The sequence below is a fragment of the Hippoglossus stenolepis genome, chromosome 5 (genome assembly GCF_022539355.2).
Source record: "Hippoglossus stenolepis isolate QCI-W04-F060 chromosome 5, HSTE1.2, whole genome shotgun sequence".
NCBI lineage: Eukaryota > Metazoa > Chordata > Actinopteri > Pleuronectiformes > Pleuronectidae > Hippoglossus > Hippoglossus stenolepis.
In genome coordinates this window covers 28107623-28133285 of record NC_061487.1, presented here as the reverse complement: position 1 = coordinate 28133285, position 25663 = coordinate 28107623, and the positions used below count along the sequence as shown (strand labels likewise).

The window sequence follows — 25663 nt, the reverse complement described above, 5'->3', positions numbered from 1 at the left end:
CGGCTGAGAAATCATTTACTGCCTCATTTCTGTGCTTTACTCCTGGAAACACTTTGTGTGAGAAGTTCATTCATCAGAAAACTCACATCCTCAGCTCTGCAGAGAGAATAATGAAGAGTATCATGAATCCAGAAAACTGTGGTTCATCAGACACGAGTTCAATTCAACGTTAGAGCTGCACTGATCAATTCTTTTAATAATTCAAATCATGATCTTTCCTACGACAAAGAATAAAGGTAAAGAAAGTCAAAGGTTTTACAAGAATACAGTCGTAATGTTAAAAGATAAAAGCTCAAATATTAAAAGAACAAAGTCATAATATTATGAGAATATTTGTGTCATATCAGAGAAGAAAGTCATAATAATAAAAGAGACATTTCCTTTCACATGGACTCACGTTGAGGATCGTCGCAGCTCAGGACTCATTCTGATGTTCAAGGTTTTCAGGAGTTTCAGCTAAATTATTACAAAATAAAAGCTCAACGGTTCAGTAAAGAAAAGATGGATGAATTAAATGGAACACAGTGAAGTTCAGTCGTCTGTTGAAGATGAACGGCCGCTCGCTTTCACTCGGAGAGGAGAAGAAGAACCAGGGTGGACTGCAGAGTCACAGTCTGATGGTTGTCTTCTGTTTTCAGGACGAGAAGAACCAGGTCCTGACGACCAACATCTGGCTGCAGCTGGTGAGTTTTCCTCTGCATCAACACACTCGCGTTCGGTGTCTCGGCTTCTGTTCCGTTATTTCAGCTCAAAGAGAAAAACTGTGTTGAATTTAATGGTTTGTTTCCCAAAAGCCTCGTTTCCTGGAAACTGTCAGAGGTTTGACTGGCAGAGACTTTGGATGTCAAACATGATGTTGTCGTGTCGTTGGAGCCGCAGCTACACAACTTGTGACATGAAACACAACAGACAGAAAAGGTTTAGAACCTTGAAACTTGTGGGAATAGAAACAGGAACCAATGAGACTCTGGATGTAAAGTAAGAAACAAGTTAAAGACAACGTGCACAGATCGTCTGTCGTGCACGTTAAAACAACAGCAACTAACAAACAGTAAATAAAGATGGACGACATGACAGGCTGGATTCTGTACAGGTCATAAACCCTCCTCCTCCATGTGAGCAGACGGGACATGGACCAACTAAAAGATCAAAATAGACGTTAAATAATGTTTGTCAAAGATGGTTTCTGTCATTTTAGGTCGTTCTTGATTGAAATGAGGTCTGACTCTCATTATGACTCCACAGTCCAGATAAGTCACGAAACGCTGCTCTGACACGAGGAGACAGGACATTCACTTTTCTGTGATGTCATCTCCTTGAGAAACTTCAAATAAAAGCACTGGAAACATGTTGATGCAAAAGATTTCTGAAACAGAAACATGAACTAAATGTTTTGCAGCTTTGAACTTTGATCATTTTGTAGTTTTTGAGATGTGAACACTTTTCTCTGCTCCTCTCCCGACACGTGTCGTCACGACGACGACGTGGAAGACAAAGGTCTCTGCTGATTGTCTCCGCTGGCTTTAAACCCAGGTTGGAGCTAAACCGTGTGATGACCTGTAACTGTCATGGACGATGATGTAAATGATGATGTCATGGGGGTCAGACCCTCCTCTTCCGTCACAGTCTCCTCCAGATGTTGTGGGTCTGTTAGTGTGTAAACTGACTGTGGGGGCTTCAGCTCACACAGACTCAGAGGAAGTCAGAACTCAGCTGTGGTGTTTGACCCAGTTTACTTTTCTGTGCTGGAGGAGAAACTTCTCTCTGTTTCCACAAATACTTGACGAGCTGCTGCTCGTTCTGTCAGGCGCCCCCTGCTGGGAGGTCGGGCGCCTCCCAGCAGGGGTGCCTCCCAGCAGGGGGTGCCTCCCAGCAGGGGCACCTCCAGCAGGGGGCGCCTCCCAGCAGGGGGCACCTCCCACCTCACTGCTTCTCCTGGAGTCGGCCCGGACCGACTCTGCTGTGAACGTCAGCTAATGGAGGGAGAAGGGATTCATTAACAGAGCCTCCTAAACCCATTTCATGCAGCTGTCTGAATTTAACAGGTTTCATATCAGTGACGTAATAATCCGGCCTAATCTGCTCCTCTCGGGGGGGAAAGGTTGGTTCAACACCTCCTCTGTGCAGCATCCTCCCAGGAGCAACTCGTCTTTGGGTTTAATTTAATTTGGCTTCTCCTCCTGCCCCTCCTCCTCCTCCTCCTCCTCCTCCTCCTCCTCTTCCCCTCCCTCCTCCTCCTCCTCCTCCTCTTCCTCCTCTTCCTCCTCCTCCTCCTCCTTCCCTCCTCCTCCTTTTAAAATTTATGCTTGTTTCCTAATATTACATTTTTAGGGGTTGGTGCATCGAGCCAACAGTAGGTGGCGCTATTTTCCAGTCAGGTGTAGTTATACCACTGCAGCAGAAGGGGGCGCCATGTGTCGATCACACAGTTTGTGTTAATTGAAGGAACGATGCCGTCTCCTCATTGGTCCGCGCACAATGTTTCCTCCTTCTCTCCTGCAGCTGAAGGTTCATTTCTGTTCAGAATCATTATTCACTGATTCTTTTTTAATCAACACAACTTCTCCAGTTCTTCACGAGTACAAATGATTTTCCCGATATTTTATCCTCTTATTTACTTTAAGATTTTCTGCGATTCTACGTTCCTCTGGTGGTGATGTCATCAGAGTCTGTAACTGTGAGGGGAGACGTGGTATCGAGGTCCCACCCATACGTCCTCTCGACCAATCGTGTGTCAGTCTCAGCTGTCAATCGTCACGTCATGTTTATGGGCTGGGATATTGTTAATGTTAGTCTGTAAATCTTTATTTACAGTTCATTTTGTTTTCGTCCAGATAGAGACAAGGTCCAGATATAACCAGTAACTGTCAGTGAGGACAACACCAGTGAGAAGTCAGGAATCGAACCACCGACAAACACAAAATAAGCCTGATGACAAGGTGTCGTCTAAAAACTGAGGATGTTGGAGTTTGTGAACTTCTCTCTCTCATCCTCATTAAAGCGTCCTGAGTTGTTTCTTGTTGCGTCAGACTCGTTCCTTTGGTCTCGATCCGACTCTTTGATCCTTTGATCCAGATCACAGACGATCACCTGCTCATTAAAAACACATGAATCCAGTTTCTGCTCCTGACGTCTCCGTGCTTTTATTCTTCTCTCCTCCACTTAGCGCATGATGCTGCTGTTTGCTCTGGAAACACATCTCAGTGTTTGTAGTTTGTTTAATTCAGTTTATTATACAGAGAACCTGAAAGGCACGGAGAGGCTGGTTTTGAAGTTTTTTTAAATTTGTGAGTTTTACTCCACCGCCCTGAACTGTGTTTGTTGTTGTAATACTCATTTTAGACACAAGGTGCTGAAGTGCAATACAACTCCAGACTTATATTCTTACTTCATTTCGCACAGTAACAAAAAGACAAGAGAAGGAATCACGATTAGTTCAGGGAACAGACAGAAAACCAAGTGAGCTTGTGTGAAACTTGAAATTTCTCTGAAACTGAGATAACATCCCAGTAATGTTCATCTTTATTCACAGTCTCTGGTGCAAACAGACACGATCAAATAATGAGTCTGGAAATGATCTTTTTACAATAACGTAACTAGAGATTCACTAAAATCTGGTTTTACACCGACTTTAGTTTGACTGAAACGTTTACTCCTGCAGAAAACCAGGATTGTTGCTATAGCAACTGCATCATTGAATATATTTTGACACACACACGAGATTTTACTTTGACAGAGTAAAAACAAGAATCTCAGTCGACGACAGTGAAACTACTGAATGTATCATAGCACTAATTATTACAAACACTTTGTGGTTATGTGTCCCGTTGTATTTAAACTGCTTTATTTTTTATACATCTTTTCTCAGATGTTTCCCAGAATTCATCACTGTGGTGAACTTCACAGCGGGGGGGGGGGAGCTGAGCTCTTAACAGGCTCCTGAGGGAAACACGCCTCGACTCAGTGATGGAGCGTAAACAAGGCTGAGAGAGATGTGTGCGACCTTCAGCCGCCGCAGCCTCGAGTCCTGAGCTCAGACCAAAGAGTTCACAGGCTCTGAAACACAGAGAGTGACTCAGACTTCAGTGTCCTGAACAATGGCGGTTACACAAGATTCCTCAGTGTAATCCAGCTGCTGCTGCTGTAACGCTGCTGCAGCTGTAACGCTGCTGCAGCTGCTGCGCAGGCTGCTGCTGCTGTAACGCTGCTGCTGCTGCTGTAACGCTGCTGCAGCTGTAACGCTGCTGCACTGTAACGCTGCTGCAGCTGTAACGCTGCTGCTGCTGTGACGCTGCTGCAGCAACGCTGCCGCTGCTGTAACGCTGCTGCTGCTGTAACGCTGCTGCAGCTGTAACGCTGCTGCTGCTGTAACGCTGCTGCAGCTGTAACGCTGCTGCTGCTGTAACGCTGCTGCTGCTGTAACGCTGCTGCTGCTGTAACGCTGCTGCAGCTGTAACGCTGCTGCTGCTGTAACGCTGCTGCTGCTGTAACGCTGCTGCAGCTGTAACGCTGCTGCTGCATGTGAACGCTGCTGCTGCTGCTGTAACGCTGCTGCTGCTGTAACGCTGCTGCTGCTGTAACGCTGCTGCAGCTGTAAGCTCTGCTGCCGTTGCGCTGCCGCTGTAACGCTGCTGCTGCTGCTGCAGCTGTGCCACTGCAACGTGGCTGCTGCTTCACGCTGCGCTGCTGTGGCTGCTGCAGCTGCAACGTGGCTGCTGTAACGCTGGCTGCTGCTGCTGCACTGCTGCTGCAGCGTAACGCTTCTGTTGCTGTAACGCTGCTGCGCTGTAACGCTGGTTGCTGCTGTGAGCGCTGCTGTTAACTGGCGCTGCAACGCTGGCGCTGCCTGCTCTGCAAGGCTGCTGCTGCTGTAACGCTGCTGTGCTGCTGTAACGCTGCTGCTGCTGTAACGCTGCTGCAGCTGTAACGCTGCTGCTGCTGTAACGCTGCTGCTGTAACGCTGCTGCACCACAAACACACGTTTTCCAGAGATGTGAACCGAGCTGTGAGGAAAACGATCTCCATCTTCAGTTTGATTTAATCAGGGAACGAGTTTGTAATCGAACAATCAGCGATCGGCTTGTTACGTCTTATTAGCCGGTCAGTAAAAGTTTATATCCAATTAGACCAAACAAATAGATAAATATATCAATGAATTAATGGTGTTAATGAGACAGTGAACAAACCCAGTTGTTCATTATAAGGAACCTTTAATGTTTTATTTTCTTTACCGTCAATATTGAATGACGACGTGGTGTCAGCACAGAATCTCAAGTATCTCTGACCTTACCGTCTAAAGCAAGGTCACGAGCTCGCCTTCACAAAATGACGTCAGCCGGTGTGGGAGGGGCTACTGCAGCTGAGAGACAATTTGTGAAACCTTCAAAGTAAATGTACAATAAAGGAAGTGAAGCCTCAGTGTTCTGTCCCGCTACATGACGTCCCTCTTCGTCTTTAAGGTTCATGGCAAACAACGTGTTGGTGCATTACCGCCACCAACCAGTATGTGGTGTTTGTCTGCAGGGTCTTAAAAAGTCTCACATTTAATTATCTAGATTTTATACATTAAAAAGTAATAAACACGTTAAAATATGATGTGATTAAATGTAGATGGTCTTAATCATGTTTACGCTCATTTGATGCTTCTTCCATCGCACTTTAAAATGAATAGTTTTTAAAGAATGTTTAGTTAGATTAAAATTATGTAATATATGTTTTCTATCTAAATACTAATGGACCAAGAGCAGATCCCTGCTTTACTGAGGGAAGATGAAGATGGACGACATGACAACGCTGCATATATAAGTATTAATGTGTGTGTGTGTGTGTGTGTGTGTGCAGTACTGGACAGATCACTACCTGCAGTGGAACATGTCGGATTATCCAGGTGTGACCAACGTCCGTTTCCCCGACAACCAGGTCTGGAGACCTGACGTCCTCCTGTACAACAGGTCAAAATAATATGATATAATCATATAATAATAAATGTAGAAGTACAGATGAGATGAAACTCGTGTGAATCTCTGACGGACGCTGACTGTGAACCTCTGTCTCTCCACAGCGCTGACGACAGGTTCGATGCCTCCTTCCACACCAACATCCTGGTGAACTCCACCGGGTACTGTCAGTACCTGCCTCCAGGTAACGCACAGGCTCCTCCCACCGACCCCATCATGACCTACTCTCAGATACACAGTTAGAGTTCATGCTCAGACTTTCACATGCTCTCGCTCACACTCACACTTCCTGCTTGTGCTCAGACTGTGCGTTTGCACTCAGATATTTTCCTGCTTGTACTCAGAATTCCTTCGCTGCAGCTTCAGCTCTTCTCCACACGCGTGGACCTCAGATGAAACTGTCCCTTGTTGAGCTAACGCACTTTGGACAAAGCAGCCGTGTGCGTGATGTTTTATCTTCATGGGAGGAAGTGGAAACGTGCACAGTCTCTGGTTCATTCACATCCAGTTGATGCACATTCCTCAACCTCTGCTCAGGTTTCAGGTTCGAGAGGATTCGTGGGAAAAGTCCCTGAAGTTTAGATGAAGATCTGTTCTCGAGACTGAAGAGATTCACAAAGTATTTTTAATGCCGAGTTATTATTATTGATCAGAAGGGTCGTGAGGAGGCTCAGAGGTGACAGAAAATGTATTTTTGTTTTGTAGAAGCAGTTTGAGATGAGATTGGTGAAAGATCTTCGGTCCAGAAGGAGAAGAGCTCCAGACAGAACCACTTCTCCTCGTGGGTTTTATTCTCATAATATGAACGTTTTCTTCAACGTGGAACGAATCTAAATCCTCCTGTTATTCTCGCTCTCTGACTCAACGTGGGAGGATTTGTCTTCACTTTGTGCTGCAACACTTTAAATGCAATATTAAATGAAAATGTCCCTTTCATTGAATATCTTGAAAATATGTAGAAAGGAACTCCATGTGTTTTTCTGTTCATTATTTCTAGCTGAAGTTCTTTGCTCTGTTTTCTCCTCACGGATCATTAAACTCTTGTCTTTAGTCCGGTTCTGGTTGGTTTGGGAACAGATTGGATTTTATCTGGTGCACACGCAGTTAATGGAGCTCGCTGATTGGATTTCCCTGAGGGCGACCGCACGGCTTTCTGCTTTACCTGTTTTACAGAAGAAAAATCTTTAGAATACTTCACTGTGGAAACTGTGGAACTTAAAATGCAAAGTGAGAAAGAAAGAAATAAAAACGGTATGTTCTCCGGACTGGATGAGAAGAGAGAACAACTTTAAAAACAATGGAAATAACAATTAACATGGAGAAGACGTCAGCGTCTGTCAATCATAAAGTGGAACCTGGAATCATCACCTCCAGCAAAGAGGTTCTGTTTCATCTGATGTGATGTGAACAGTTTGCAGAACATTTCCTGGTTCATGGATCTGATCTCAACACACGTATGATGATTATTATGTTGTGTCTTCTCCTTATAGTTAATGTTGGTTTTCTTTGTGTAAAAACCTTTTGTTAAGAATCATTTTGAGATTTGTGACAAACATGAATATATGGAAAATACATTCAGTTTTTTATCAAAATGAAAACCTTAATAGAAAAACACTTTATAAAGTAAAGTCTGTATCTGCAGCAAACGGACGTCTGGAATAATTTTCTTCCGTCTGTAGTTTATTTTCTTTCTGCTTCCGTTTTTCGATGTTAACCTCTAAATCTCCTGTTGACACAAACACTTCAGATTCTTTTCAGTCTTCTTCTCTGCTCACTCAGCGTTTTGTTTCCCTTCACTACTCTAATCTGTAATTTGTGATTCCCTCATCATCTCTTTTTTCTTTCGGACTCTTCCTCCACCTCTGTCTTTCTCTCAGGAATCTTTAAGAGCAGCTGCTACATCGACGTGCGCTGGTTTCCCTTCGACGTGCAGCGCTGCGACCTGAAGTTCGGCTCGTGGACGTACGGCGGCTGGTCTCTGGACCTGCAGATGATCGAGGCCGACGTCACCGGATACATCGCCAACGGAGAGTGGGACCTCGTGGGTAAGAGTCATCGTGCTACTCTTAAAACAGGACACGTGTTCACTTTAGTTACAGTGAAGGAATCTGTCACATTTAAACAAGTTCTAACATCCTGAGTGAAGGCGTTACAGATATGAGGTAAAGTCCAAAACACATGGACACGTGGAGATCCCAGTCTGCAGCAGCCTCCACTCCTCTGAGGAGCTGTTCAGGATGGTAGAGCCTGGAGGTGCTGAAGACCTTTCCCCCTCTGACCTCTGCAGTGAATGTTCCTCCAGTGTCTACGCTGGTATTTTACTTCCTGTGGTGTCATTTCCTGGAGAATCAGGATCATGAAAACAACAATAAGCTGCAGGAAGTTGATCCCCTGGTGCCACCATCCTTTGTTTCCTTTGGTTTCTTACTTCAGGAGAATCCTGAGCAGCAGGTTCCCTCAGAAACAGGTTGTTGTAATCAGTCGGTGAGAAGTTAACTTGGAGGAGTTTCTCCCGGACAGCGACAGAGGGTAAACGTTGAACACGTCCTGTGGACTCACCTGGCTCCAGGTTCTGCCTGCAGGGCGAGAACCTGGAGCCCGAGGGGAACCTCCAGCGAGGCCACGTTTACAGGCACCGCGTCCAGAACCCTGAGGGACCTTTATATGCTTTGATCTTCTAACGCTCATGAAGCCGGGTGAACACGCACACGTCTCCATGTTCTCACTGGATCACGTGACAAACTCCGGATTCATCTTGTGCATCTTTATCCTGATTAACCAGAAGGTCGACGGCAACGTTTGCATTTGAATGAATTAATGAAATAATACTGATTAATGAACAGTCCAGTCCTGGACTTTACTAATTCTTTACATCAACTTGATAAGTAAATGTCTAAAAAACACATTTTAAAATAAGGTTTTATTCTAATCACTGTAGCAGGATTACAGAGGTGAGAGGTCAAAGGTCACAGACAGGAGAGGATTAATGATATTATAGGTTGTGGTTATTATCCCGTCGGAGTCTGAGCATATTTCAATCCGTCACGTTTTGGATTGAATCCGTCTCTGGCTGATACGTTATAGAAACAGATGATTGTCCTGCTGATGAAACCTGAGCAGCTTCATTAGCCTCAGTTCTTCTGCAGCAGGAACATCTGAGTGACGTGTTTAACACCTTTCTGACTCACTTCAGGTGTGATGGCTTCGCTCCTGTTTAACCATCATCACGTAAAATAATCACTTTGAATACCTGATGTGCTGAGAAACTGTGACTGTGGAGTTTTTCTTCCAGAGGTTCCCGGCCGCAGGAACGAGCGTTTCTACGACTGCTGCAAGGAGCCGTACCCTGACGTGACCTTCACCGTGGTGATGAGGAGGAGGACGCTCTACTACGGACTCAACCTCCTCATCCCCTGCGTCCTCATCTCCACCCTCGCTCTCCTCGTCTTCCTGCTGCCCGCCGACTCCGGAGAGAAGATCTCGCTGGGTGAGGACGCAGCTCTGTGTGTCGAGCTTTAAACCTGAGACTCGTTTAGAAACCTGAGTTTCAGCTTCTTCACGTGGTGAGATCAGCTGCTCCTGATCCTGACACGTTCTCCTAACGCCTTTACCTCCACCAAGGTTATGATCCCCCCCCCCCCATCTGTCTGGTTTGTCTGTTTCTAAACGAGGTCACAAACCAAAAGTTGGCTGCGTTCATGTTTGGGATATTTCAGCTTCATATCTGGACCGTTCACCTCCGTCGTGTTCGGGTGGAGATACAAATCTGTGCCTGCACCAATAAAACCTAAAGATGTGTGTGAACAGGTTGAACTGACCTCTGGGTCGTCAGGTCGTGTTGGAGCCAGCGCTCAGACGACTGGTTTCGGATGACGCCAGACGACTGACGCTCAGTCGATGCTCGTCTAAAACATCCTGAAACAGAAGGTGAAGCTTCCAGCTGCTCACATCAGTCCCACTGTTCACTGCAGGTAGAGAATCAAAACGTTCTAAGCTCTGGTTACAGGATGAAGATAATAAAACAAGACAATATCATAAAATATACTTCATAAAAAAAACACATAAAAATGTACAAATGTTTTTATTTCACTCTTCCACAAAACCCTGAAATATTCTGGATGAACATGTGAAAAACAATCAGCTTCATTTTGAAGTCTTCTCAGAAGAGAGACGATTTATCTGAGAACTAGAATCACACTCGTACCGTTGAACTTTTCATTCTACACGATTAACAGAAGCCGTTAACTAACCCGTTCACGCTCAGAGGAACTAAACAGGAGCCTGGAGCCAAACTGAAATCACCACTTCAACAATTTAAAACCCTGATCCTCAGTTTGTGTTTCTTTGTGTCTCAGTTAATGAGCTTTTTCTTGGTTCTGGTGTTTTTATTGATCTGGTTCTTTTCTATGTAAATAACCTCCGACCTCTGACCTCTTCACCCCCTCACACAAGGTCGTAATGTTGGTCACACACTTAAAGCGTGAAGTTGTAAAACAACCAGAGAGTGAAAGAACTTCCACTGTCACGACGTCCACATTGTGTAGGGGGCGCTGTTCCAGAACTAACTAACTGGTTAACTTCTGTGTGTGCAGAGGGATCACAGCTCCAGTGGTTAGTTTAACTGGTTAACGTCTGTGTCTGCAGGTGGATCACAGCTCCAGTGGTTAGTTTAACTGGTTAACTTCTGTGTCTGCAGGTGGATCACAGCTCCAGTGGTTAGTTTAACTGGTTAACTTCTGTGTCTGCAGGTGGATCACAGCTCCAGTGGTTAGTTTAACTGGTTAACTTCTGTGTGTGCAGGTGGATCACAGCTCCAGTGGTTAGTTTAACTGGTTAACTTCTGTGTCTGCAGGTGGATCACAGCTCCAGTGGTTAGTTTAACTGGTTAACTTCTGTGTGTGCAGGTGGATCACAGCTCCAGTGGTTAGTTTAACTGGTTAACGTCTGTGTCTGCAGGTGGATCACAGCTCCAGTGGTTAGTTTAACTGGTTAACTTCTGTGTCTGCAGGTGGATCACAGCTCCAGTGGTTAGTTTAACTGGTTAACTTCTGTGTGTGCAGGTGGATCACAGCTCCAGTGGTTAGTTTAACTGGTTAACTTCTGTGTCTGCAGGTGGATCACAGCTCCAGTGGTTAGTTTAACTGGTTAACTTCTGTGTGTGCAGGTGGATCACAGCTCCAGTGGTTAGTTTAACTGGTTAACGTCTGTGTCTGCAGGTGGATCACAGCTCCAGTGGTTAGTTTAACTGGTTAACTTCTGTGTGTGCAGGTGGATCACAGCTCCAGTGGTTAGTTTAACTGGTTAACTTCTGTGTGTGCAGGTGGATCACAGCTCCAGTGGTTAGTTTAACTGGTTAACTTCTGTGCAGGTGGATCACAGCTCCAGTGGTTAGTTTAACTGGTTAACTTCTGTGCAGGTATCACCGTGTTGCTCTCTCTGACGGTCTTCATGCTGCTCGTCGCTGAGATCATGCCGGCGACGTCAGACTCTGTTCCTCTGATAGGTGAGAACCTCCGTCAGTGTTTCATCTGTCTTCTCGTCCTTCATCCCTCCGTCACCTTGAAGTTGAAGTTTCTCACTGATCTTCTCTCCTGGTGTCTCAGCTCAGTACTTTGCCACCACCATGGTGATCGTGGGTCTGTCTGTCATCGCGACGGTTCTGGTTCTGCAGTATCATCACCACGACCCTGATGGAGGACACATGCCACAGTGGGTCAGTCCCTCCTCCTCCTCTTCAGCCTCCCTCCTCGTCTTCCTCCTCCCAGTATAGTCTGATGTCTCTGTGTGGAGCCTCAAGTCCTTAACAGGCTCCAGGTTTGAACAAAGATGGACGACTTTTCTCCTCAGAGATCTGTGCAGATCTTATTTGGCTTCACTTTTTAAGGGCATGTCGTCCATCTTTGATTAAACACACACACGCACACAGCACACACACACACACGCACACACACGCACACCACACGCACACACAACACACCCGCACACGCACACACACACACACACACATTTCCACCTCCTCATCCTCGTCATCCTCCTCAGTTCGTTTCCAACTTTTCTTCTTCTTCTTCTTCTTCTTCTTCTTCTACAGACCCGTGTTATCTTGTTGAACTGGTGCGCCTGGTTCCTGAGGATGCGGCGTCCCGGTGAGGCGAAGGTCCGTCTGGCGTGTCACAACGCCACCAAGCGTCGGCGCTTAAGCGTCTCCAGCCTGGAGCTCAGCGTCAGCCAGGGGTCACTGCGACGCCACCCACAGGTAACCAATGGCAACCTGCTCTACGTCGGATTCCAGGGCGTGGAGGGTTTGCACTACGCCACGCCCACCGAGCCCGAGCTCCTGTGTCCGCAGCTGGTGGGAGGCGGCATGGGTGGCGAGGAGGATGTGCTGAGAGCAGGGGGGCGGGCCGGAGGAAGAGGAGGAGCAGGAGGGAGATCAATGCTGGAGGCGGAGCTTAACCAGATCCTGGAGGAGGTCAGGTACATCGCCGGGCGTTTCCGGGGGCGGGACGAGGACGAGACGGTCTGCAGCGAGTGGAAGTTTGCTGCGGCGGTGATCGACCGCTTGTGTCTGGTGGCGTTCTCGCTCTTCACCATCCTCTGCACCATCGGAATCCTCATGTCGGCCCCCAACTTCGTGGAGGCCATTTCCAAAGACTTCTCCAGCTGAGGCGAGCGCTGAGCCACCAACTCTGTATTTCCACTTCTGTCCACAAACCAACGTGTCCCAGGTCAGCGGCTCCTACGGAAGACGTTGATCTTTGAAATCACTCGAAGTTTGAAGCTGTTCACGTTTGGTTTTATCAAATTCGTGTTGTTTAAAATCACAAAAAGAATCATTTTACCTCGTGTGTTGAATTTCAATCTAGTGAATTTAGTAAATATCCTTTTCTATTAGCAGCCGTTGATATGAATCATTTTAAACTTTACAATAATAGTTCTTTAGTGGATTTCTTGATAAACTCAACATTTTTCCATGTTAGCTCAGAGATAACTGTTTGTTTACGTTTTGTGTTTATTTGGAGCGTCCGTTGTGTTCGTCTTTAGAAATAATAATGTTCCCGAGATGCAATATGCACACGAGCTGTAGGGGGCAGTGTAGTGGCAATGTAATGGGATGTTTGCAAGTGGAACAGACTCATTTCCTGATTGTTCCCATGGGAACTCGTCTCCTCCTGGTTTTTATTGTTTGGTTCTAACTCGGCCAAGCTGCGGCAGCAGGACGAGTCCGGCTGGTAATCACCTGACACTCGGCCAGAGCGTCCAGCAGCTGCTCCACAGGAGAATAAAGATAATGATGATGATGATGATGATGATGATGATGTCCTCCTGGTTTGAAAAGGGCCAATCAGTGAGGACTTTACTGCTCTGTGGCTCAGACTCACTGAGGAACATCTGCCAGGTTTCACCAGCTGCTCGGAATCGAACCACCGGACGCTTTAAAGCTGCAAATAAAAAAGCTTTGACGAGAACTCAGAGAGATCAGAGCGAGAACTTCTTCCGTTTCCAATGAGACTGAAAGTTTTTGCATCGAGTCTCTAAGTTTTTTAAATCCATCATCCAATAACAATCGTCATGACAGTGACCAGACGTGTGTTTCTATTTGTTCTGAACATTGTCAGTTGGAATTAAAGGAGATAAATGGATCAGATTTTGTTTCCTCTCACTTCTTGAATAAAGAAAACATCCAAACGTGAGAAGCTTCAGGAACAAGGAGAGTTTCTCTGACTCAGTCGATCCGAACGAAAAACAAATGAAACTTGTTCCTGAAACTCACAGAACCAAAGTTTCAGAGTCGATGTGTAAACGTGACTGAAACAATGTGAGTTTGTGTTTATTTTTAAATTTGAGATCATTTTGGAATAAAAATCTGGACTTAAACTAAACACTTTAATGTTGTAGTAGTGCCCCCTACAGGCCACACTGCTCATTACACCCCATTATGACAGTTGTTATAAATTTACATAAATTGACAAAAATGTACTCAAGTAAAAGTACTATATTAACTTTGCTACTTAAAAGTAACTAAGTACTTGCCTGTAAATATCCATATGACAGGATGCTGCTGCCCCCTGGTGGTCAGCTGCAGCAGCGCAGACAACATTCACCTCAGATGAGAAGGAGAGAGTTGAATGTTTCAGAATAAAACAGATGAATTTAAATCTTTATTTGACATGTCCGTCAGAGTCAAGGAGCTTCTGTAAAACCTGGATCTGTAAAGACATATAAAACAACTTCTCTGAGCTGATTCATCTTGACACTGATATTAATGAGTAATGTTTGATATGTTATAAATGTCACTTGTTTTACATTTGTCCTCTTTGTGAAGCACTATTATTATCGTAGTTACATTAAGTTAATGAGAACGTTGAGTTGATTCCACTTCGTGTCAGTATTATATGTTCCAGTGGGTTGATGTTTGTTCATGTGTGAAATCCTCTGCAGGTAAGTTCCTGTGTCGGGTTACACCTGATCTCCCCTGTCTGTGATGTCACTTCAGGGCTCCTCCCTCCCTCTCCCTCCTCTCTCTCTCCCTCCCTCCCTCTCTCTCTCTCTCTCCTCTCTCCTTCTCTCTCCCTTCCTCTCCCCTCCTCTCTCTCTCTCTCTCTCTCTCTCTCTCTCTCTCTCTCTCTCTCTCTCTCTCTCTCTCTCTCTCTCTCTCTCTCTCTCCCTCCCTCTCTCCCTGTTGTCTGTGGTCGTGGTGATGGGCAGCAGTGCATCGGTCAGCGAAGGCTCCCGGCTGGAGGCCGAGCCTGAACCAGAGCCTGAACCCCCCCGACCCCTGTCACCTGCGGGGCGGAGCGACGACACCCTGCAGGTAGATATGCTCCTGTTACTCCCTGGAGGCTTCGTGAAGGAGCGATAAAGAAAATCTTAGTTTAACAGAGTCTGAGCTGAAAAACGACTTCTCCTCCTTATAAGATGTTGTCTGATGTGTTGTTTTCAGGCGGAGGAGGAGGCAGCGCCCCCTGGCAGTCACATCGTGGAAATCCAGTCTTTAAAGAGCGACATACTAACAGAAGAAGAAGGAGGAGGAGGAGGAGGAGGAGGAGGAGGAGGAGGAGGAGGAGGAGCAGGAGCCACACAAAGTGTCCTGAGTCCAGCTGTGACTGTGAGCAGCTGTTTGAATAATTGTTATTTAAACTGACTGAAGATGATGCAGATCTGTCCTTGAACTCTCAGTCCGCCCCCCCTCCTCCAAATATGGTTACTTCTGGTTTCAATAAACCAAGATAAAAGAAATGATGATGTGACGACAGTTAATATCCGAGGTCAAAGGTCGACTTCACTGTGACATTATAAAGGACAAACACAGGAGAGACTGTGACCGTGTGTCACTCAGAGGCAGTGACTTTACTTTATTCACTTGATGTGTTTTACTAACGTTGAATCCAGACTTTATCTGAATCAGTGGATGATGTGAGGTTAAATGTGGGCGTCTCTGTGTGTCTGTGTTTTCAGGAGACGGTGGCAGAAGGTGAAGAAGTGTCTCTGGACTTTGAGAGTTTCCTCCATAGCGACGGGACGCTCTACAGCTGCTTCAACCACCACGGAGACAGAGTTTATGTGGACGAGTCTCAGGTGACAAACTCTCCTCACTCATCGTTTGAGGAGACTTGACTCTGGTTTGTTGACGGACGTCACAGTTTCTTCTTGTATCTTTCACCTTCTTCTCCAGAACCTGGTTCCGTTTCCAAAGGAGTGGTACGATCAGGGACGCTTCCTCTCCGCCAACTATGAGGTCTGTCTGAGGATCATCCCTCCGCTGAGACGCAGGATGAATGTCTCCTGTAGTCTTTGAAAGCTCATGGTTGAGAAACAGTGTTTGTCCCCTCAGGGCTCCGGTCCTCCTCAGGGCTCCGGTCCTCCTCAGGCCAGCAGCGAGCTCCGGGAGGACGACCGCAGCGCCAGCATCTACATCCAGGGCAAAGGAACTGTCCTGACCTACATGTTTGAGGTGACATCTTGTTTTCACAGATTCACTGAGCTGCTGTGAGTAAAAGTTGAAAATCTTCATCCTCGTCTCTGCCTCGCTCTTGTTTTCCAGGAGCGTCTGAACGTCTGCAGGTTCTGGGATCCTCGGTCGGGCGTCTGGCTGCTGCTGCCGCTGCAGTGGGAGGTGGACGTGGACTTTGTCAAAGCTCGGGTCCAGCAGGTCACGGTGAGGACGACTGTGACGCTGCTCTGTTCGTCTTCGCTGTGAACACGACGGGAACGTGTGTGTTTTTGTTTCAGTCCGTGCTGCCGGGCCTGGTGGATCAGAAGGAGATCACTGCTGCGCTGCGACAGTGTAACTACGACCCTGAGGAGGTCATCTCCTTCTACCTCACCATGTTCGGAGAAGTCCTCCTGCAGGCGCCTCCCAGCGGAGACCACGACCACACCGACCTCAACTCCTTCAGGTCAAAGACCATTTACACTGGAACTGGTTTAGTTCAACTAGAAACATCTCACTGTGGTTGTGTCTCCACCAACCAGAGGTCTAGACTCACATGATGTCACTGTGACCTTTGACCTCTGACCTCTGACCAACGCTAGGATCTTAAATGATCAGAGAATCAAGCTGAGCTCTCGTGAAGCTGCTTCACTCAGTGTTTTACTGGATTGAATCTGAACTAGTGGCAGAAATTCCATGTTGTGTGTTGTAGAAAGTTCTAAAAGCTTCAGTTCGGATGACTTCTATTTGGTCGTGCAGGGCGCTGCTGGAGCGGGACCGGCTCATCGAGGGTCTGAAGCTGCAGCTCCAGACCAAAGAGAAGGAAGTGGACCATCTCTTCCAGAGGAACAGCTTCCTGGCCAGAGAAGTCCACTACCTGAGCGACGTGGTCCAGCAACTGAACCAGAAGCTGGCTGAGCAGGAGGCCGACCGGCAGGAGGCCCAAGAGAGGATCAGATCTCTCCTGAACCCTCACGCTCCTGCTGTCCCCCCCACCAGACCAGTCACCAAACCTGCTGTGGACCCGGACCAACTCCGCCGGCTGAGCCGCGTGACGCGTGAGCTCAACATCTCCAACAAGCAGCTCGGCTCCACGGTTCATCAGGCGATGGACGACATGAGGAACCGGCTGGAGCAGCTGAAGGGCGCCACGGGGAAGTTGGCCCAGGTGGAGCAGGAGTCGGCCGGGGAGGTGGAGGAGCTGCGGTCGCTCTACAGGAGGGAGGCGGTGGAGAGGAGGAGCCTTTACAACAAGCTGCTGGAGCTGCAGGGAAACATCCGGGTGTTCTGTCGCTGCAGGAGAAGCTCCGCCTCCAGCTCCTGCGTGGAGAGAACGGACGAGCAGGAAGTGGTGGTCGTTCAGAAAGGAAGCAGGAAGAAGTTCCAGTTTGACAAAGTCTATTCTCAGAGCAGCTCGCAGGTATCAAACCTGTGGTCATCAGAACACAACATCACAGATGTCGCTTGTTCTTCCTTCATCCATCCTGCTGACAGGTTGTAACTGTTCAGGATGTTGATGTGACGTTCATCCATCTTCTTCTTCTTCTCGTTGCTTCTCGTCTGCAGCAGGAGGTGTTTGCAGGAACTCTGCCGGTGATCACGTCCTGCGTGGACGGATATAACGTCTGCATTCTGGCCTACGGACAAACCGGATCAGGGAAGACCTACACCATGATGGGGGGCAAGGAAAACCCTGGAGTCAACATCAGGTCAGACACGAGGGGATGAGTGGAAAAGGATTCAAAGAACAGAAGCAGCTGAATGGAACGTGGCCCTGGTATAAAATGTGGTTGAAATCTGTTCCGTCCCTCGAAGATATTAGGAGATTAAATATTTAAAGTCAGATTCTTTCAGCTGTTTCATGGAACAAACACGTCGGGGGTTTAATTTCTCACTCAGGATCCAAATGAGACTAATTGTCTCATTGTGACACATGTGACCTGACAGAGGTTCATCAATACGACATGAGGAGTCAGTTTACACACAGATCCAGTTTCCTGACAGTGTGTGTGTGTGTGTGTGTGTGTGTGTGTCTGTGCTGTCTGTGTCTGTCTCTGTGTCTCTCTCTCTCTCTCTCTCTCTCTCTCTCTCTCTCTCTCTCAGGTCCATACAAGAGCTGCTTCGCATTTGTGCAGAAAAAGAAAAGGTCTCCTACAGTCTGAAGGTAATAAATTAATCAACATGAAAAAGTCTCTTTTCATGAAGAAATTAATATCGTAGAATCGACAGACTCCAGAAAGTGAAGCCAGGCAGACGTGTCTAAAACCTGTGTTCTGTGTAGTGACCAGCAGGGGGCGACTCCTCTGGTAGTTTCTATAGAAGTCTATAGAAAGTGACTTCTCACTTTATAACGTCAGGAAACATTCAGGAGTTTCTGTCTCAGTCTCTAGTTTCAAGTCTTCTTCAAACAGCTGATGTTCATTTAGTGAATTATGATCATTTAGAGTCAAACAGACCATAAAGCACGGGGGTACCACAGTGTGTGTGGTCAATAACTTTACGTACAGAGCAGTCTAATTCTTTTTCAGATTTCCATGCTGGAGATTTACAACGACACTTTGAACGACCTTTTGACCAAAAGCGACGGCGCCACTCTTGACATTCGAGTCCGAGGGAAGTCGGTGTCGGTCCCGGGACTCACTCAGATCCAGGTCCGGACCGAGGCAGACATCCTCAGCGTCATGGAGACGGGCGAGAAGAACAGGAAGATCGCCTCCACCAAGATGAACACTCAGAGGTTCTGCAGATCCACTTTGGACCAACATGGAATCAGTTTCATAAGTTTTATCTGTTGTCACTCTTGCTCCTCTTCAGTTCTCGCTCTCACCTGGTGGTGGCGCTGGAGGTGGAGGGTTCAGACGAGGTCTCGGGTCTGACGTCTGGCGGCACGCTGACCCTGTGCGACCTCGCCGGTTCCGAGCGAATCTCGAAGACTGAAGCTGAGGGTCAGAGGCTGGTGGAGGCCGCCGCCATCAACAAGTCGCTGACGGCACTGGGACAGGTAGAGCGACACACTGGGATCTCACCTGGTCTGATACTGGAAATCAAAATCAATCACTACAGTGTCAGGAAGTAGAGCCATCCTCACTTCCTCCAGGCCACATGTCTGCTGTCCTCGGGCCTGACGCCCTGAGGAGCATGAACATCTTGTTATTTCTCCCTCAGGTGTTCAGCGCTCTGAAGTGTAACGCCCTCCACGTCCCGTTCAGGAACTGTAAGCTCACCCACCTCCTGCAGCCCTGCCTCAGCGGGGACGCCAAGGTACACAACACATTCTACCAGGTTGTTTAGTACCAGCTCATATTTCATAAAGTGCTAATATCCCCCAGCTTCTCCGCTCAGTGTGTGTGTGTGTGTGGTTCCTCCGCAGTGCTGCGTGTTCGTCAACGTCAGTCCCGACATGAAGGACGCGGCGGAGACGCTCAGCACGCTGCAGTTCGGCTCCACCATCCGACAGGTTGCGCTCGGTAAAGCGAAGCAGAACATCGCACCAGCGAAGAACCAGTAGAAGACAAACTGACCCTGGACCAGGTTTCAACCTCACTGTTTATTACACAGATTCATATTCATCTCTTTTAGTTTCGTTCTGAATTTACGTTTGTAAACAGACAAACTTCCTGGTTCCACCTGGTCTCAGAATTGGAAACTATTTGTACTGAAAGTAATAAAGTTACTTATCAATCCTTATGATGATCATCCTCTTTATTGACTGAATGTAAATTTGTGGCAAGTGAAGTCTTAAAGTGCACGTTCAGGCTGCATCGGGTCAGTTGTGCCGTTCACAAAGTGCAAGTGAAGAAGTGTCCAGAAGAACAGAGGAAGACGTCCTCACTCCGCTGTCTGTCCGTCGTCCTAGCTTCTTTTCTTCAGCAGCTGGTTGAGGACGCTGGTCTGTCTCAGGGCTCGGAGGTTGGACACGTCCTCTGCGATCACCGGGACGTCCTCGCCGTGATTCGTCTCATCACTGTCAGATAACGTACACAAGAGGGCGTCGTTCTCATACGTGGGGAAGTAATACCTGAGGAGAGAATGAGACAGAGACTTTAACTCCCGTGAGTTTATAAGGATGAAGGAGCAGTGATCACATTGATCAACAAGCCCCTGGCCCTCCACCAGCTCCCCCCCCCCCCACTGGGAAACTGAACCATAAAGACATGAAATAATGTTGGACGTACTGCGGCTGGTCCCAGGTGGACACATCTGGCAGCTTCATCACGTGACCTTCAGCCGCGATGTGACGCAGCACGTCGGCTCTGGAGAGGAACCTCTCCTCGCAGCCGTAGCAGCGGCTCTGGTGGATCTGCCGCCGGATGAAGTTCACCAGTTTGACCTGCTGATAGAACCGGAGGTCTGAGGAGAGACGCACAGCGAGAGGTCAACACAGAGCGAGAGGTCAACACAGAGCGAGCGTTACATCAATATTCAAACGTCTGCATTTTAATCTGCATCATCAGCGAATCTGAATCAAGACTCGTTTTCTGATCCGAGTCTGAAGCTTCACGTGTTTGTGTTTTGTTTCATTGGATCTGGTTAGTTTTGGTTTCACATTGTAATTTAGGGACTGAAGAATTCTGTGTCCTGCTTCTTTCCTGACAACAAACTGACTGTTCTTCTACACAAGAGAAGCAACAACAAACAGTTGTATAATCTGTTTAACTGACTGAAGAGAAAGATGTTGCAGGACGATGATGATGCAGATTCTGGAGGTTGCTGATGTTTTACTCACTGAGTTCTGTCCTCAGCTTATGAAGATCGAAGTCGTGAGCGTCCTGAAGTAAACGACACAATAACAAAACCCCACAAAGCTTCAGAGGTTGTAAAGCTCATCACACAACAGAAAATAAAATCAAGACAGAGGTGAGGATTTGAGATTCTTATAACAAAACAAACCAAGGACTCAGTTTCCTTTTAAAGTGCGACACACAAAGTCGTTAACAGAATTAAGACCTGGTTCATAACATTTACACATATTTAAGTCCTGGACACGTCAGTGACCGCTGAGCAGAGCGGTCCTCATCAGTTCTGCAGGTGTTTCAGTTCCTGCTGATTTACCTTCATGTGAGTGTAGATCTGCTCCATCGTCTCCGACTGATAATCACAGAACAGACACACCGCCGACACTGGATGAGCCTGCCAGTCCGACCAATCACTGAGGACGACACAGACACAGATTTAAGTGTGTCGCACTTCTCCTCGGAATCTCCTCCTCTTTCTTTTCTACGTGTTCTAACTCTGCCTCCTGCTGGCGATACTCACTCGTCATCATCGTTGTCGACCAGTTCGCGGTCGTCCTCGCTCTGCACCTCCTCCCACGTCTTCCCCAGCTCCTGACACCAGAGGGAACATTCGAAGTTCAGAATATATCTGGTGCTGAAACAATCACTTGATTAGTTGATCAACAACTAATAACGGATCAAGTAAGAATGTGTCTGTAGCTTTGAGATGATTGAAGATGTGTCTGATTGAAGCTACAGGAAGAAACGACAAACTGCCACAGACTGAGTTTTACAGAGGGAAGACGATTATACACTTGATTTCACAAGCCTCAGACTTCATTTACCAGGTAGTTGATGATGTAGAAGCGGTCGTACTCGCTGTTGTTGGCGTTGATGCGACGATGAGCTTTCTTCCTCATGTGATCTTTCAACGTGGTTTTATCTCTGAACGTCTTCTCACAGTACAAACACTGCAGACTGACCAGAGGAAAGAAAACACAATATGTTCTAAACTTCACACAGTGAACTGACATCTGCAAAGCATCAGCTCTTATTAATGAATGTGATCAGTTTCTGATATTTAATAGATCAACGATGAATCAATAATCAAACACATTTGAACGTGTCTGCGTCACGTCTTACTTGTCCAGTTTGCTCTGCAGTGTGTCCAGGAACTCGTTGCAGAACACGATGTTGTCCGGGAGTCCGATGCTGAAGGAATGTTCTCGGGCCATGTGGTTCAGCAGAGATGACCTGGAAATGATGGCGTTTGGTTATAAACTGACCGTATATTGATTTAAAATATCTATTACTTGATTATTTTAACATATTCATGCGCTTGATAGTCGCAGAGAAACATCGGTTCTGCTCTGATGGAAAAAGAAGATTCTGGATTTCTTTTCCCTGATTTTCAGAGTTAATCCTGAAATATAACCGTTATATTTCATGTCACATTTTTATTTCTGGTTCATATTCCAACAGGAGGTGTGTTGATTTAAAGCATCATGTGAAGAACCTGTTTCCAGCGAACTCGTCGCTGCAGAACATGCAGAGACGCTGGAAGCTGCCGTCGTCTCTCTCCTGCTGCTGCTGCTCCAGCACCTCCTCCTGCCAAGAGAAACCACACTGAGGAAACACCACAGAAGAAGAGGAATCCCTCCTGTGTTTATCCACAGAAATCAGATTTGCTGGACTCACCAGTCGTTTCTGTTGGAGCTTCTCTCGGAGGAGTCGATCTTCTGGAAGAACGTCACACAGCAGGAAGTAGTTCTCTTGTTTCTCTGGAAGAACAAATAGTTTTCAGAGTCGTTTGAAGACAACGTTTCAATTAAATTCCAAATTAATTTGGTGTTTATCAGTCTCTGTGAATATGAATGATTTAAGTGAAGAATTTCAAGCTAATGTTGCATCCAAATCAAAAACATTGTGTTTATCTGAAGATGGTAAATGTCACTGGAGGTTGGATCACAGAGTGATCTCATGGATTCTGTGGTCCGACCCGTCCACCCTCTGTGCACCGCGGTGGACAGGATCCACCCGTGTGTGTAAATGGCCGCACGTCACTTCAGAAGCAGCTCGGTGAAATTCAACAAACCGGAGAACTCACCGACTGGACCGGTGGAGTTTGTTTTGATTACGCTGCAGAAATCTGTGATCGGCTGCTCCAGGAATCGGCCTTTCCAGTACAACAGGTACCTGACAGAGGAGAGGAGCCGAGTCAGAGTCAGCAGCATGAAGCAAAACGTCTCTACTGACTCGTACAAGAGGAACCGCACTGGGTTTTAGTTTTATTTAGCTTTTTCTCTCTTGCTCACGTTTCCACCTTTGTCTCCCTAAAACAACCAAAGTCTTACAAGACTTATAAGTGAGACGTCTCCTTGAATAATGTGTGATGTTACCAGACTCTTGTCTTCCCCTTTTAGAGCTGATTACATTAAATGTCAGTCCCTTTCTGTTTGTTTACAGCAAAATAAGTTGTTGCTAAAATGTGCAAATAACAGTTTTAATGTTGACGGACACAGATCCTGTTTAGAGCTCTTACTTCGAGAGGTCTGCGATGAGTTTGACGTCAGCAATGACGACCTTGTGCTGCAGCAGCAGGTGTTTGAGGAGCAGGTCCTTGTGCAGCAGGGGGGTCGACTCGGAGCAGGACAGGCACAGCAGCGGCTCCGGGTGCAGGCGCTGCAGGGCGTCCACCGCCTGCTGCTCTGGGAAACACAGCGGCTCTAGGATACTGTCCTGCCCTGAGGGAGGGAGACAACTCAATGTGTCACAACATGCGTTCGTTCATCAAAAACTGAGTCAGGTTTATTATTCTATTAAAGCCTCAATTCTTCTTCTGTCAGGATCAAACATCTGACAAACCCCGTCTCCTCTAAGAACTGAAACAACATAATAGAATAATAATAATAGAATCAAACTACTAACTGGTTTAATGTCTTCATATTCACATACACATCACATGCACGTGTTATTCTTGTGGCTGTAAAGCATCATTAGTATTAAACACTTTCTTCAGCAGGAACATGAAGTTCACCAGAAGTTTAACAGAAGAAACTCGGCTTGTTTCAGGGGAGTGACTCCAGTTTAAACTGGGACACGTGGAGTGGTGGTTTCGTGTCCGTGGTGAGCAGCTGGTAGTTCGCTGTCAATCAGAGTTCATCTTTTAAAACGTGTTAAACTGTGAAACACGGACACATGTCAGCTGCTGAGCTAGCTGCTAGCTGCTAGCTCAGCAGCTAGCAGCTAGCGGCTAGCCGGTGAAGACCTGAGTCTGTTCCCGGGGTTTTCGGCTGTTTTTCGGCGGAGTGACGGTTCAAAATGACGCAGAGGTTTTATTAAGAAATAAAAATTAGCTCTGATCATTAAACTTCTGGATTAAATTCACTGAATCCTTCAACTCACCAGCTTCCCTCCTGTCGCTGGCAGCCATCTTTGTGTCATGTGATCAAAACAGCAACTAACTGGCCAATCAGAGGCCGAGGAAATGTTTGTGCTGCTTTCACCATCTCCCCGTAAAATGCAGCTCCCGCCGTGGTGCGTTCAGGGTCTGTGAAACCAACCTCATTACTTCAACAAAAAGACCACTAGGTGGCGCAGTCAGCTCAGGCTCAGTTGTTCCACTAAAATGTCAGACAGCTTCTTTTATTTTACCACAATGAAAAGAAATGATAAATATAACATATTTAATAAAATGATAGGATTGCAACTGTCAACTAATAATAAGATAGATAGATAGATAGATAGATAGATAGAGAGATAGATAGATAGATAGATAGATAGATAGATAGATAGAGAGATAGATAGATAGATAGATAGAGAGATAGATAGATAGATAGATAGATAGATAGATAGATGATGATGATGTATAGTGATAGATAGATAGATAGATAGATGAAGGTGATAGAGAGATAGATAGAGAATAGATAGATAGATAGATAGATAGATAGATAGATAGATGGTAGATAGATAGATAGATAGATAGATAGATAGATAGATAGATGGATAGATAGATAGATAGAGAGATAGATAGATAGATATAGATAGAGAAAATGAAAGAGTTGTTGTTGTAGAAAATACAGTTTTACATGTTTATCAGAGATGATCCAGTTCACTCTGTTTGTGTTTGGATTAAAATGACATGAAAACCTTTAAATCCACTGAAGTTATTCCTCCTCCTCCTCCTCCTCCTCCTCCTCCTCCTCCTCCTCCTCCTCCTTGTGGAGGTGGTGCTCTCTCGGGCCTCTCCCTGCGGTGGTTGGGTTCTGCTCCAGCAGCCTGTTCAGGTGTGTTCAGGTGCTGCATTATTCACACGGAGCTCAGCAGCTCTAATTAAACCCTGGAGAGATGGGGGGGGGAAGGCAGCCGCAGACAGACACCGCCGACAACTTCTGATGTGGATTCCTGATATGGTCCAAAACTCCCACATGAGCCACATCAGGTTTCAGAGAAATGTTTTTCTCTCCAGCACCAACCCACATAAACAGAGCTGTGTGTTACACATGCTACTGAGAATGTTCCTCACATCAAACTGCAGCCGATCCCACAACAAGAAAACCAACAAGCCTGGCCGCTCTCTGAATATTACAGCCGCATCTCAGTGGGTTTCATCTGGAGTTTAAAATCCTCTAACAGGCTGATTTACATCAGCACAAACACTTGTTTCCAAAGTACAATGAAGATGAACATCATACAAATTCATTTAAATAAAATAGTGAAATCTGATGCAGGAAACAACTCCAAAAACAATGGATCTGACATTTCCCATCAGGCATATGGAAAGAATGGCACTCAGCTGTAATGTCTTCATAAAACCATCGAATTTAATTATTTATTGTTTATATATTTTTGTTAGTCTTTGTTATTTCATACTTCTCTTGTATTTCACATTCTTTTTTGGTCGTTCATCTTTATTCAGTCTATGAACCAAAGCCACAAAAACATGAATGTGAACAAAAGTTGTTTTATCTCCTGATAGTATGAACAAAACCCAGTGAAGACGATTTGACCGGTTCAAGTTCAGGTGAACTTCTGTCTTTTATACTGGAAAAATAAAAACG

General features: G+C 46.3%; 3 protein-coding genes across 3 annotated transcripts in view; 2 read left to right on the top strand and 1 right to left on the bottom strand.

The window, feature by feature from the left end:
- Positions 1-13035, top strand: part of LOC118109643 (neuronal acetylcholine receptor subunit alpha-7) — a 15392-nt gene extending 2357 nt beyond the window's left edge. The window contains exons 3-11 of the mRNA XM_047339942.1: positions 639-683; positions 5842-5951; positions 6062-6141; positions 7835-8002; positions 9250-9444; positions 11374-11460; positions 11561-11670; positions 12046-12336; positions 12400-13035. Of these exons, the coding sequence (XP_047195898.1) occupies positions 639-683; positions 5842-5951; positions 6062-6141; positions 7835-8002; positions 9250-9444; positions 11374-11460; positions 11561-11670; positions 12046-12336; positions 12400-12621 (1308 nt within the window). The 3' untranslated portion in view covers positions 12622-13035. The remainder of the gene's footprint in view (positions 1-638; positions 684-5841; positions 5952-6061; positions 6142-7834; positions 8003-9249; positions 9445-11373; positions 11461-11560; positions 11671-12045; positions 12337-12399) is intronic.
- A 1620-nt stretch (positions 13036-14655) lies between these two features.
- LOC118109501 (kinesin-like protein klp-3) lies at positions 14656-19396 on the top strand. Its single transcript, XM_047339797.1, has 13 exons — positions 14656-14769; positions 15414-15533; positions 15631-15693; positions 15790-15909; positions 16000-16113; positions 16188-16354; positions 16648-17308; positions 17455-17597; positions 17992-18052; positions 18417-18625; positions 18703-18889; positions 19054-19149; positions 19259-19396. The coding sequence occupies exons 1-13, from the start codon at positions 14656-14658 to the stop codon at positions 19394-19396; spliced, it is 2193 nt and encodes a 730-aa protein (XP_047195753.1).
- A 24-nt stretch (positions 19397-19420) lies between these two features.
- Positions 19421-24129, bottom strand: znf277 (zinc finger protein 277). Its single transcript, XM_035156929.2, has 12 exons — positions 24009-24129; positions 23146-23347; positions 22711-22799; positions 22302-22384; positions 22120-22211; positions 21747-21857; positions 21449-21581; positions 21145-21215; positions 20941-21037; positions 20615-20657; positions 20064-20238; positions 19421-19906 (listed from the first exon to the last, which is right to left on the bottom strand). The coding sequence occupies exons 1-12, from the start codon at positions 24034-24036 to the stop codon at positions 19741-19743; spliced, it is 1290 nt and encodes a 429-aa protein (XP_035012820.2). The 5' UTR covers positions 24037-24129; the 3' UTR covers positions 19421-19740.
- Between the last annotated feature and the right edge of the window lie 1534 nt (positions 24130-25663).